Genomic DNA, 13,968 nt, shown 5'->3' with positions numbered 1-13,968 from the left:
AATTAATGAAGGTATTTTTGAATCACATAAAAGTGTAGTCGAAAGAGGGAAATCCTCTTATATATAGTATATAGATAGATAAACAAAAATCATTTTGTTTAATCAACTTAAATAATATAATTTCAATTGTAATTTAGTTAAAAATTATTAGCACATCTTTGTCAAGAGGAGAAAACATTTATTGCAGTATTTACTATATATATGGAAAAAGAATAATTAATTGTGAACAAGTTTGAGTTTGTTTAACAAGAAAACGAAGTAACCACCGTACCACTCTTGGTGCGATGGTCACTCCACTAGTATAAATGTTTGTGGGGTGTGAGGGTAAAAGTCGAAGTTCAAGTCTCTAGGAGGAAATTTCACACACATATACATCTAAATTAGGTAAGAGAAGAATTTCTATCCTATATAAAAAAAGAAAAAAGAAAATTAAGTAAACTTTTTTTTTTTTTTTGGAGAAAGAAAATGAAGTAGACTTGAGCATATGTTTTAGTTTAGTAATAAACTTAAACTTAGCTTATATTCAAAATAAAATTAAAATGGCCAATTTAAAACTTTTAATACTCGGCGGCTCAACTCAGCTAGGCTCATTTCCAATTAAATGAATAATTGGAAACGACGACGGTTCATTGTCGTTTAAATAATTCATGAATCCACAATTCATTATGAACGCGCCCGCATGTGATCCTCACTACCCAATGGCCTTTCCAGAAAATTCTGTACGTCTGTAGAGGTACACATGCCACCATTTCCCACTATAAAACCAGACCACTTACGAAATTCTAATGTTAATATATCCGTTTCTACCAGCAGGTTAGGGCTCTGAATCGAACATACATTGTTCTTCTTATCCTACATTCAAACATGGCTACTGCATCAGGTAATTCATTTTCTCCAATCTTCCCTTATTGCACATGTATCATTGTGTTAAGAATAATTTAAATTTTGCCCAGTACTGAGTTTTTGTCATGTGGGTATCTGCTTGATTTATTGTTTCTTTGTCTCTGTAATTCAAATTCAATATGATTTATTTATTTATTTTTTTTTATCATCTGGGTATTCAAATTTTTCTATAGTTAATTAGAGAAAAAATATAATTTGCTCTCATTTCTGAAGGGTTATTAAAAAAAAAAAAAAGCACATGGATTTGTATTAGCTGTTGTTTATTGAGTGGATGAAGCTAGTAGTTGTACTTGCTATGAATATTTGGACTACACTTGAAGCTTTTTTTCCATCTTCATGTAACCCAAGTAAAATATGTCTGAAAATTTTATGCTGAAGTTGTCAAAATAATTTAATAATATGATAATTAACTGAAGTGGTAGATTTTCATATGAAGGATGTTTATGTACTGTAGTTGTAGCTGTGTCTTAAGTTTGAAGTTAGAAACATGGAACATGAGGAGTACAGGTCATTTATGGTAAACTGCAGTGGCTGCCCTTGTTTTTTTGGCCTTTTGGTGACCGTTTCTATCATGAATATCTATTTTTGGTTAATCTGTTTTACTTCCTGGGTGTTGCAGTGGCTTTCAAATCTAGAGAGGATCATCGGAAGCAGCTTGAATTGGAGGAAGCACGTAAAGCTGGGCTTGCGCCAGCAGAGGTTGATGAAGATGGGAAAGAGATTAACCCTCACATTCCTCAGTATATGTCGTCTGCACCTTGGTATCTTAATGCTGAGAGACCAGTAAGCTTCACACATATTTAGTTCAATACAACCCTTCTCACACATATAAAGGCACTATTCTCATCAAGGATTTTCTACCTTTTTCTTTGTTAGAGTTTAAAACATCAAAGGAAATGGAAATCGGATCCAAATTATACAAAATCCTGGTATGATAGAGGTGCAAAAATATTTCAGGCAGATAAGTACAGGAAGGGAGCATGTGAAAAGTAAGTGGACCTTGCTCGTACTGTTTCCAAGTTCATGTTGGTTGCACTAAGGAATTTTACATTCTTGACTGAGATATGGAAAAATGCTTTCAATATTGGGCATGAAAAGTTTATTGATAGTGTAATAGTGATAATGACTGGGGGAACCTGTCTGTAGCACTATAGGTCTCCATTGCTCATGACTCTCATGGGGATTAGATGAAAATGCAAATTGAGGTTGTATTTTTTGAGGTGTTGCCACAGCACTTACTGCCCTTGGGCATTAAGTAGCCTTTGGTAACTAGTACTAAGCAGAGTCATAATCATCTTATCATCCTAAGTATTACCTTTCCTCGGTTTTTCTTTTAAAGGAAATATATGTTTTTGATAGGTAAAATAGGGGGATGGGCTAGTGGGATTCAAACCTCAGTGCACTGGCACCCCAAGAGGTGCTAAACTACTGTTTTCTCTTGAACTCGAACTCCTAAAGGCAATATTATAATTGAGTACAATCTTGTGATCATCTTATCTCTACTTTGTGGTCCCCTGTTCTATACTCCCCCGAGTATTAGATGTACAGAACTAGAGAACATATTCATTGTTATGCCAAACACAAACTCAGACGTACAAAGCCAGAGAACAAATTCATTATTTTGAGGGCATTTAGAGTACATTTATCTATTTTGAACTAAAATATGAGTCATCTGACATGTAATAGTAATTTGTTTGAACATGTAATATAGTACAAAGCTTAGTCACCTTGGTTATTGAACAACATGACTTCAATGATTTTTTTTCTCCATTTTGATTCGCTTATAGCCTCAGTTAAATGTACTTTAGCCCCATATCAGTTAAAATAAGGCCTCTGAAATATAGGAACACACAAGAGAGTACTGCTCAGGGCTTTCTTGCCTTTGCATCATTAAACTTTGAAAAGCCTACATGGTAGTCTCTATGTCCTAATATGTACTTGATATCTAGAACTGTGAATACATATCTGGAAATGAGATGTTGTAATTTTGTAGCTTTTCTTTTATTCCTGTTGTCATTTACTATATTAAGGGTGTGTTTGGATAGAACTTATTTTGCTGAAACTGAAAACTGAAAACTGAAAACACTGTAGCAAAATAATTTTTAAATGTGTGAATAGTATTGTGGGACCCATTTTTAATGAAAAAGTTGATAAAAAGTGGAGTTTGTGGGACCGTGAACAGTGCATAAATACACTGTTCACCGGAGAATGGGTCAACCATTGCGGCTGAAAAGGCAAAAAAAAAAAAAAAAAAAAAAGAAAGGAAGGAGGAAACGCAGACGCAGCAAATAAAAGTGCTATCCAAACTAGCACTAAGGAAGAAAGTTTAAATTATATATGGTGTATGATTTTCTGATACTAAATTTGACGACAGAAGGAAAATTTTCCTCTCTTTATGACCTGTTTCACTGGTATTCTGTATCATGTAATGCGGTAAAGCTGTGATTCATGAAGGATGTGGATTTTTCGTTTTCTCGCTACAGCTGTGGGGCAATGACACATAATGTGAAGTTATGCATGGAGAGGCCACGCAAGAAAGGAGCAAAATGGACTAACATGCACATTGCACCTGATGAAAAGATAGAGACTTTTGAATTGGATTATGATGGCAAACGGGACCGATGGAATGGTTATGATGCAGCAACTTATGCTCGCGTCATTGAGAGATATGAGGCAAGGGATGAGGCCCGAAGGAAGTACCTGAAAGAACAGCAGCTGAAGAAATTAGAGGAGAAAAACAATAAGGAGAATGGGGAAGGTAATGTCAGTGATGAAGATGAAGATGAAGATGAAGATGCTCTGAAAGTTGATGAGGCCAAGGTTGATGAAAGTAAGCAGATGGACTTTGCAAAGGTTGAGAAGCGTGTTCGTACTACAGGTGGTGGAAGCACTGGAACTGTCAGGTGTGTTTTCTTCAGTTTACTGTCTTAGATATTTGTTTGATGTTAAACTGGAAGCATATTCTGTCCACTGGTATAGCATTCCTTTACAATAATAATTTCGCATCATTGTTTTTATTCTGTCCTTTTATTTCAGAAATTTGCGTATTCGGGAGGACACAGCAAAATATCTTCTGAACCTTGATGTCAACTCTGCGTATTATGATCCCAAAACTCGGTCCATGCGTGAAGATCCTCTTCCCGATGCTGACCCGAATGAGAAGTTTTATGGAGTGGGTGACTAGGGATATTGTGGACGTTATTTTGAAATATTTTGTAGTTGCCTATGTGTTAAATGTCACATGATTTTGATTTGTTGACGGTTATATTACAGGGAGATAACCAATACAGAGTTAGCGGGCAAGCTATGGAGTTCAAGCAACTCAATATACATGCCTGGGAGGCATTTGAGAAAGGTCAAGATATTCACATGCAAGCAGCTCCATCGCAAGCTGAATTGCTCTACAAAAATTATAAGATCATTAAGGAGAAATTAAAATTACAAATGAAAGACGCCATTATGGAGAAGTATGGCAATGCTGCAACTGATGCTAAACTCCCAAGGGAGCTTCTTATGGGACAAACTGAGAGACAAGTTGAATATGATCGTGCTGGGAGAGTTATAAAAGGCCTGGTATTACATTCTGTTAAACATATTCTTAAAAAATTTGTCTTGTTTTGAAAAATATGGCAGAATTGAATATGATAATGCTGGCAAGCTGCATTATATTTTGAAATCTTCTTTTTATAATTTAATTCAGCAAAACTTTAATCCATCCCCATAGGATTGGCTTGTGGAAATTGTTGATCATATAGCACTATCTAGGGTGAAATAGCATTAGACATTCAATAATTTGTTTCCCTTTTTCATTTTTTATTTTATTTTATTTTTATAAAAGGTGACTCATACTAACGATTTTATCGTCTTTAAATTTGTCCTGTCATTTGTAACAATTTTAAGTTTTGGGACTGGTTGATAATTTCTATGAAATCACTTTTTCGAGTAAGAAGGGAAAAAAAGAGAGGATTGCTGAAGACGTGGGAAATGAACTTTCACGAAACATGGAATTGATTTGTCCTTATTGAGTCAGGATGAGGTTGAGGAAATTGGATTGGGTTTGAAACTTTCTGAGCTTTTAATTGCTGTTTTTAGTACTTACAATGAGTGGAAAGACTTATAAACAGGTTTTTGAAATTGCTGGGGAATGTGGGAAATATGTACAATTGCTTTTTTTCTATAATGATTATAGGGTGTATCTTCCTTTCGAAGAACATTAATAATTGTAACCTTTATCACATGGCATCTGACCTTCAAAATTTATATACTTATCAGTATTCTTGCCCCGAATAGATATGCAAAGAGATACAATAATATTTCGCTTTGAATCACACTTTCTACTAATTATCAATTTTTACCTGACCATTCAGTTCTGGCTCATTTGAACTTTGAATGGACAGAATGGTGAAGCATTTTCTATGTTGTTTTTTTACCTACTTTTTTTTCAGTTTTTAATATTGGATGCATGCAAAAGGAGGATTTTAACTTATTTATTTCTTGGTTTATTTTTGAAGGAGACTTCTCTTCCCAAAAGTAAGTATGAGGAGGATGTGTATATTAATAACCACACAAGTGTTTGGGGTTCATGGTGGAAGGATCATCAATGGGGTTACAAGTGCTGTAAGCAAACAATACGGAACAGTTATTGCACTGGTGCAGCTGGAATTGAGGCTGCTGAAGCTGCAGCAGACCTAATGAAGGCTAACATTGATCGTAAAGCAGCATCTGAAGGTTAGAACCTTTAATTTGTAATTTTAGAATATATGTTCACTTTTTCTATGTGCAAAATTTATCTTGACAAAGTTCACATTTTTTTTATTTGCTGATTTCGGACATTTCCTATATTTGATCAAAGTCCACATGATTCTACTGGTTTCTCATTGGAATCCAAATTTCAACACAAGTTTCAGTCCTTTATTTTAATCTCTGTGCTTTAGTGATTTTACTTGTTTATATTCTAGGAAGCACAAACACTTCATTTGGGGTGCCATACCCGTGTCGTTTTGGTGTCGTAGCCGCTATGTCATGTTAAATTTCTCAAAAATTGCTTATGTCACCGTGTCTTACCCGTACCCGTACATGGACACTTCTTAATGAGTTTTGTAAATTCCTTTTTGTTTTGATATGAATGCGTACATTCGCATTCTGATTTGATCTTCAACTTGCATGCAGAGACACCTGTTCCAGCAGAGGAGAAAAGGCTTGCTACTTGGGGAAATGATGTACCTGATGACTTGCTCCTTGACCAAAAACAACTCACTGAGGCCCTTAAAAAGGTGAATTTGGGATCATTTGATCTTTTCTACTTCTGCTTCTAATTTTTTTAATATTATTGAAGATATAAATTATTGTTTGCATAATTTTTACCAGAGATATGATTGGTTTTATATGTATTGCTATTGCTTATGCATGTTATGTTTGGCCAGGAGGACGAAAGGAAGAAGGAAGAGAAGGATGAAAGAAAGCGCAAGTATAATGTGAGATGGAATGATGAGGTATCTTTATTATCATTCAACTGTTGTTAAGCCATTACTTGTGAAGTCTTGGATCTGGTTAATTTCTTTTCCATTGTGTCTTTTACATCATGTAATGCCTTTTGTAGGTTACTGCTGAGGAGATGGAGGCATATCGGATGAAAAGAATACATCATGATGATCCCATGAAGGATTTTCTGCACTAATGTTGTCCCAGACTTGCCTTTTAGCTGGATTCTGTGAGCTGGGAACACTTAATTTAGGATATTGTCAAAGCAGACTTGATATCATTTCCTAAATCTGCTGTTGTTGGGGCTCTATGAACTATTTGTTATGATTTTTGTTTAATGTGCATATATGTAGGAGGAAATCATAGGGAGCACATTCTGTATTTTCATGGACTCATTAATGTTAATAAAACTTTGTGTAATTTGTGGGAAAAGAAGTTACAACAGTCTACGTTGTTAATGAAATACTAAACCAAAAAATAGAATAAGTGAAAGAAATGTTGTAAAGCAGCAGCTTTTCTTTGTGGGGGGTTTGGGAGTAGTTGGTTTTGGAGAAACAACCCGTTTAATAGGGGGTTATATGCTGTGGCTTAAATGTTCTTAGGAAAATGTCTTCTGCAAAATCTTTATGGGAGCTCCCAGCATGACAATTAGTTGGAGTTCTGGCATGGCTATCCCTTATAGGATGGGGGTAGATGCCAATCAGGCTACTAGTCCGTTGGCAGTAGTTCTTATACTTGAAACTGCAGATATATCCACTCACTAAATCAACCTATGAGTAAATAATAACGCAATTTGTAAGATTATTTTCTACTCTTGAGTTCCAAGATTTACTTCATTTTTCTGTATGATTCTTAGTAATTTTTTAAGATTCTTTGTGTTTATCATCATTAACATGGAGTAATTATTTTTCTCTCTTAATAGAACTGATTAATTATGAAATTCAGTGTTTAGGGGCCTTAATTGAAGTGGTCACTTTGTTTGAATCCTGTATTTCTTAATTTCAGGGTTACAGACATTGGTTTGAAAAAGAGGCAGTTGCAAATATAAAATACACTGAACTCTTAAGCCTTTGCCAGGTAATCATTACAAACTTTCATGGTTGCATTGCAAGTTCTTCAAATACAAACAACTTTGTTTTATTTTCCACACTAATTAAACAAAGCACTCCCCATATGTATGTATCAAATCACCAAATTCAAAAAGCCACATGAAAAGAATCATTGGCGAGAATACACAAGAAGCCCTAGACAACCTAGGGTTGCTATACACTTTCATAATCATACTCATTGCAAAATCATTGTTTTCACTCCACCCCACAAGGTGAGAAAAAAAAGGAGAAAATCTCAAACCATCAAGTACCTGTTATAACTTTCATATTCTGTATTGAAAGATAGAAGAAAATATGAAAGTAACAAAAAAAAAAGAATGAAAAATTTAATTTTTAGGCACTGCGGGCTAACATCTCCTGAAACTCAAGATTTGACCTTTCCTTCTGGAGCTTCATCTCTTCATGAAACTTGGAGATGAACTCCTCTGCCCTTTCATCCACTTGGAGATGCGGTGATGAAGCAACCACCACCTTCCAGGCATCCTCAACACTATTAATGTTATTGGTATTTGTTGGTAAAACCTTCTTGTCGAGCACTTTTTTACCTTTGCTTGTTTCAGCATGAGCATGCATATTCTTGGTATACACTGACACAGGTTCATCAAAGAGCTCGTCTATGTGTATAGCAGAAAAGTTCTTTTGAGGCTGGTTGTGGTGGTAGTAATGTTGGCTGTATTGATAGGAGGGTTTAGTGAGAGGGTATCGTTTGAAAAGGAAGCGGAAGCAACGCATGGCAAGGAGGCGGTGAGTGGTGGTTTTTATGGCTTTGGAGATCTTGAGCTTGTGGAATTTGGATTGGAGTGTGATGGTGAAGCTCTTCCACGCTTTCTTAGCGTGGTGTAGCTTCTTTGCCAAGCTCGAGCGGGGCATTAAAATGTTGCTTAGTATTAGTATAATGTGATGATGAACTGTTCTTTGAAGGGAGAGGCCTAAGAAGCAGGAGGCAGGGTGGGATGTTATAAATTATTTGAAGATTTTGCATCACATAGACTGAACTTGGATGGTTTTTATGGAAGGAGCCTGATACCCTATTGATTTTCTTTTTCTTTCTTAGAAATTTACCAAAATGGTACACTATGGATTTCAAAAAAGAAGCAAAAGGTATTTTTGTAAGGGGCAATGGTGGCATTGGAGCTGTTGAGAAATGAAAGTGTTTTCTTAGACGAGCAGTTTTCACTTTCGGCTGTCTTGGGGGCCAGGCGTATTAAGAGAGCAATCTTGGGTCCTAAGTTTAGTGAGTGACGAAAGCGCAATCCTGTAAAGCGCACCTGTTAGTTATTATTGGTTTTGTATAGTGCAATCTCACTTTGAGTCCTAATGGTGGGCTCCAAGGCCATTATTATGAAATGAATGTGGCTTTTATAATCCCCTCCCCACAAAAAAAAAAAAAAAAACAAAAACAAAATTTTTGAGAGCTGGGTGTAGAAGTGGAGAAATTATAAGGTTCTCATGGTGGACAAGTGATATGGTCTACCATTCCACTAAAAGACTCTCACCTATTTAAAATTACTGAGTCAGAAATTTTTTTAAAACAGAAACTGATTTAAACAAGTGAGAGTTTTTTAGTGGAATGGTGGACAAGTGACGTGGTCCATCATGAGGACTGTATAATTTTTCGTAGAAGTGGGCAGTTATAGAATATATTTTAGAAGTATAATAAATGTGTATAAAATAGGTTAAAAACTCACTGCTTTCAAATTTTTATTTAATAAATAAGATTGAATTTTAGCTTATGGTAATTTTGCTCTTTATTTATAGGCTAAAATATTAGTTGGTTTTTAGAGTAGGCAGTATTTGAACCTCAAATTTCTTATTCGATAATATGAGATTTTGTTAGTTCTCTATTTGTTTCAATAATGATGTTTTCTACAAAATGAGTCATTTTTCAAAAAACATTTTCCATAAAACTATTACATTTTTCTATGTTTGGTAGTAACTTTTAATGAATTGAAAAACAATTTCATAACTTTCCGTATTTAACTTGCTGTGAGATAGAGTTGTTTTCCAAACAAATTAGTGGAAAATAATCTCTTAAAATAAGCCACACTTTTTATGTTGACTAAAAATAGTTTTCATTTGACTCATTTATTCTAATGCTACTAAACACTGGAAAATACGAAAACCTATCTTTACACAATGTTTTCCATCGAAACAATCATAAGTGTAAGTTTTATGTAATTTTGAAGATGCAGTTCCCTAAACTTTTTGGTTTGGAACAACTTCAGCACGTTTAATGCAAGAAAAAGAAAATGCTTAAGCACTTTCCAATTATTTTTCTTAAGAGTTTACCTTTACCAAACCAGAGGTTGGTCCAAAATGATCTTTGAGGATGCCTCTAGAAGCAGCAGTTGTCATGTCTACCATGGAAGTTAAAGTATATCCTGTCCTCTTACCTTTAATTTCAGAAAATTAAATAATAGAAATTACACATGGGAGTTCATCTCCAAGTTTCATGAGGAGATGAAGCTCCAGTAGGGACTACCATAAAAACCAAACAACTTTTCGTTCATATACGAGAAAGCTTCAAACCACGTTGAAGGTGCCTAATATTTCTTTTGTTTTTGCCCTTAAAACACCACAATGTATGGGCGGCAAGACACTTGCCTTTCCAACTTGTAAAGATACACAAAACTAATTCGTTACTTTGTTCTCGAGAAAAAGCAATGGTCATCCTTTTTCTATTTGGCTTTACAGAACTTATGACCCTTTAGGCCTTTACACTTCAAATTCATGTCATATATCTTTTATTTTTCCCCTTCGCCTACTTGTCACATACCTGAAAGTCATATTTATATAATAACCAAATAAAGCATATGTGTTTCTCAAAAAAAAAAAAAAAAAAAAAAGCATATGCAAATAGGAAAATGAAAATAGTATCGATAACAAAACTTTGAGAAGAATCAATATAGAAACATGAGCATTAGTGGTTAGGAAACGCAAAACCTAAGTCTATCATACGTGAATAAATAACATAGATTCAGCAGCCGGTCATATTTAAAAGATACCCACTTTTCGTTTCCATCTTTCAAAGAAATAATCCTACCACAACACGGTGATTTTGATATGTCAATGATAACTCGAACTCACATAAAATCTCCCCCATCCCTTTTCAGACCATCAGACTCGAATACCTTTCCAATATTAGAATAGATACCTTTAGCAACCTCTCTGCTCACGAACCTGATAGGAATGTTATGAACTTAAAACCCAGAATGCTGCTTGATTAAAAGCTAAGTCATCTATATGCGTGTCCTTATCATATAGTTGAAGCACCACCAAGTGCTTGTCAAAACTACAAGGCTCATTTGCAATTACTTAATCCACTCTTATTTTATTATCTAAAATGAAAAGAACAATGTTATCGCCCAAAACTAAGTTATTTCTCGATCTCCATAATTGATTAAAAGTTCTAGCCAACGATTTAGTGTTTAAAACTCTTTTTGTAAAAAACTTTGCCGTGAGAATAAATTCTTCAGAAGCCAATTCTTTGCGTAGATGGAAGCCACTACCCTCTTGGTCAGAGAGGGATAGCTGGTTCCAACCTTTTGTTATATCTTCCATGGTAGAGAAGGAGAGATGTGTTTCCCAAACCCCAAAGGAAAAGAGACCCCACAAGCCCTATAGATAAAACACACTTTACCTAAGGGAACAGAAGAGCCTTCAAGACAGAAGGAACCCGAAATTCTACGGCCTAGGAGAAGTTGAGAGCGCCCAACTTTCTCAATATACATTTAGATTAATCTGCAAGTGTAGCACTTGTAGATATCAATAGTAAGTATGTGGATCTTCCAAATTTGCTTTGATTTATTTATTTTAGGTGTGTGATGTACTGAGTTTAGGCTTAGTTTGTTTGATTTTTGGCACATATATGGTATGATTTTGGACTTAGGCATGGTTAATTATTTGGGCATGCATTTGGATTTGGATTGTTAAATACTTGAACTTTGATTTATTTAGTTTGGCCCTAAAAGTGCTCGATTGAAAATGCTCAGCTTATGAATCCTCTATGCTTTAGACATTTTTGGTGAAATACCCCAATAACTTTTCTGGTAAAGGAGCCAATGGACATGTGATGGATTAAATTCTTAAGCTTTAAGTACCCTTTGTTGCTTTGATGTGATTAAAATTGCAAGCTTCAAATACATGGACACGTCTATTTTGGTTTTTCGGTGGTGGCTTGGCTTTGCCAATACATGTTTAAGCAGTCAAGGTCTGGTTTATTTTTTTGGACAATTAAACTTCTGGCACATTGAATTTTAGCCCATCAATATTTGTTTGTTGTTTGTAATTTGTTTGAATTATATGAATCATTTATGCATAAGGCACGTAACTATTCAATGAAATGCCTGAAAGAGATATTGTATCATGGAATTTGATGATTGCAGGTTAACGATGATAGTGGAAATGCACAAAATGGTAGGATGGCTTTTTATACTATGGATGAGTAGAATGTCATTTTAACCCAAGATCATCCCTTGCACAGCAATTGAATAAATGTACTCTGGTCAAGTACGGTAGCCAGCAGGCCCAGCACTAATATTGTCTTTGAAAAACCAACAAATTAGGACAAACTTAAAAAATAAAAAATAAAAAAAAAATCAATAGTTACTGTTACTGTTGGTCAAAAGAGCCCTCTTTTCCTATCTTTACTTTATTAATACCCAATTTTCTTATTGAAGAGAAAGTCCACAATAATTACAATTTAGGAGGATGTAGACTATAACTATATTTTAATTTGACTTCCCCACACCAACCTCATACTCACAAGGAAACAGCTTCCTATCCGGCATTAGACTTGGCAAAACGGGTAGGTTGGGTCGGGTCAATTAGGTCATTTTTAAACGGGTCAATCGGGTTGTGGGTTAATCGGGTCGCGGGTTGAGTCGGGTCGTGGGACGGGTTAAGTTGACCCATATTTTACAAATAAGTTTTTTTTTTTTTTTTGAAATAGATGCAATCTGTTAATTGTTTATGAGTTCCTTAATTGTGATTAGATTCTCACTGGTGATACTGTTATCACTTACCAATTACCACTAAACACTTGATACCCAAATTTGGTGCAACTCTTGTTCCAGCTTTCTAGAAGCTAATCTTGGTATAATCTTTGATCATTTTAAAGTAGGAAGAGAAAATGAAGGTGGCAAGTAAAGAATGACAAACTATAATAGAGTACATAACATATTAAGTAAAGAAGAATAAGTAAATATTTTATAAGAATTACACCTCAATCTCAATCTACTAAATGTTGGTAGACGTGGCAAAACGGGCAGGTCGGGTCAAGTTCGGATTGAGTCAATCGGGTTTGCGGGGCAAACGAGTTGCGGGTCAAAACAGGTCATTTTTAAACGGGTCAATCGGGTTGCGAGTCAATAGGATTGTGGGTCAATCGGGTCGGGTCAAAAAATTATGACCTGTTTTGCCATGTCTATCAATCCCTCTAAGTTATTATATCCAGCTACATAGCCTCAATGAATTTCGTTGGTTCAAATAAGTTATTGTATGAAGGGATAATTACAGATTATCCACCTGTGGTTCAACCCGAATTTAATTTATTCACCCGTGGTTTCATTTTTGACACTTTACTCATCTGAGGTTATTTCCGTTTAGTTTTTGTTACCCACCTTTGTTAAAAAAGAAGGATAAATAAATCTTTTTACACCCATTTTATATCTCTCTCCTCCCAAAACAAGAAAAAAAAAAAAGATTAAAATATAGTATTGGTTTCTCACCATTCACAAACATGAAGAACATATACAAACATGAAGAACATACACCTAGAAAACTAATACAAATCAAACCAAGTAATACCATCAAAGTACAAACCACAGATATATCAAAATACAACCCCAAAATATAGCACAACATTTGATCCCATGTTTTATACCAAATTGGCTTCAAAATTAAGCCCACAAAAAAGAGTCACAAATTGCTAGCAACACATTGAAAATTAACATGCAGAGAGAGAAAAATCACAGTTTCAACTTCTCTGTTGGAAGAAAAAAAAAGAAAAAAAAAAAAAAACTTAGAGAACTTTAATGGAACTTGAGAACAAATGAATTCAAACCATGCATATATTTGAAACCCCAATTTCAAATCCAGATATATATTTCAGGACTTCTCAAACCCAGAAAAATTAAACTCAAATCAACCACTCCACAGATCTCAATCCCAAGACCCACGGCGAGCTGCTACCCACGGCCCCACGAACCCAGGTCCACCCATAGCATCACGACCCCACGCTGATGTCCACCGTGACAACCCAAAATCTCAGATTGACCACCACTAAAACCCAAATCGCAACCTACACATCACGCTTCTCAAAACCCATACCCAAATTAGTCATGCTCCTCCTTCACAAGTCAAAACCCAAACCCATAGATTGGCTTCGCTGGCGACGGATCGGAGATGTTGGAGGTGGGTATGGCTTTGTTGGCATAAGGAAGATTTTTGCTTTGGTGGATCGCGTACATGTAGA

The 13,968-nt window shown here is 35.3% G+C and overlaps 2 protein-coding genes across 4 annotated transcripts; one reads left to right on the top strand and one right to left on the bottom strand.

Annotated features, from left to right (window-relative positions):
• Nucleotides 1-714: 714 nt before the first annotated feature.
• On the top strand, nucleotides 715-6,804 carry LOC126688633 (pre-mRNA-splicing factor SLU7-like). 3 transcript variants are annotated; one of them, XM_050383396.1, is made up of 10 exons: nucleotides 715-880; nucleotides 1,523-1,686; nucleotides 1,780-1,892; nucleotides 3,387-3,806; nucleotides 3,940-4,075; nucleotides 4,177-4,476; nucleotides 5,415-5,631; nucleotides 6,073-6,176; nucleotides 6,327-6,395; nucleotides 6,503-6,804. In XM_050383396.1, the coding sequence occupies exons 1-10, from the start codon at nucleotides 865-867 to the stop codon at nucleotides 6,578-6,580; spliced, it is 1,617 nt and encodes a 538-aa protein (XP_050239353.1). In that variant the 5' UTR covers nucleotides 715-864; the 3' UTR covers nucleotides 6,581-6,804. The 3 variants fall into 3 exon arrangements, with proteins under 3 accessions (XP_050239353.1, XP_050239355.1, XP_050239354.1); XM_050383398.1 differs by lacking the exons at nucleotides 715-880; nucleotides 1,780-1,892 and having other exon boundaries at nucleotides 1,546-1,686; nucleotides 3,343-3,806; XM_050383397.1 differs by lacking the exons at nucleotides 715-880; nucleotides 1,523-1,686 and having other exon boundaries at nucleotides 3,343-3,806.
• Nucleotides 6,805-7,439: 635 nt separating this feature from the next.
• On the bottom strand, nucleotides 7,440-8,758 carry LOC126688634 (uncharacterized). The gene has a single exon (XM_050383399.1). The coding sequence runs from the start codon at nucleotides 8,361-8,363 to the stop codon at nucleotides 7,827-7,829; it is 537 nt and encodes a 178-aa protein (XP_050239356.1). The 5' UTR covers nucleotides 8,364-8,758; the 3' UTR covers nucleotides 7,440-7,826.
• Nucleotides 8,759-13,968: the final 5,210 nt, after the last annotated feature.

This window comes from Quercus robur, chromosome 6 (assembly GCF_932294415.1).
Source record: "Quercus robur chromosome 6, dhQueRobu3.1, whole genome shotgun sequence".
Taxonomy (NCBI): domain Eukaryota; kingdom Viridiplantae; phylum Streptophyta; class Magnoliopsida; order Fagales; family Fagaceae; genus Quercus; species Quercus robur.
Note: the sequence above shows the minus strand (reverse complement) of the source record. Positions and strands in the feature narration are given on the sequence as shown.

Coding starts and splice junctions, on each gene's coding strand:
- LOC126688633 (XM_050383396.1), top strand. Junction 4,477..5,414: donor GGAGAGTTATAAAAGGCCTG/GTATTACATTCT, acceptor TTATTTTTGAAG/GAGACTTCTCTTCCCAAAAG. Junction 6,177..6,326: donor TCACTGAGGCCCTTAAAAAG/GTGAATTTGGGA, acceptor ATGTTTGGCCAG/GAGGACGAAAGGAAGAAGGA.
- LOC126688634 (XM_050383399.1), bottom strand. CDS start 8,363: ATGCCCCGCTCGAGCTTGGCAAAGAAGCTACACCACGCTAAGAAAGCG.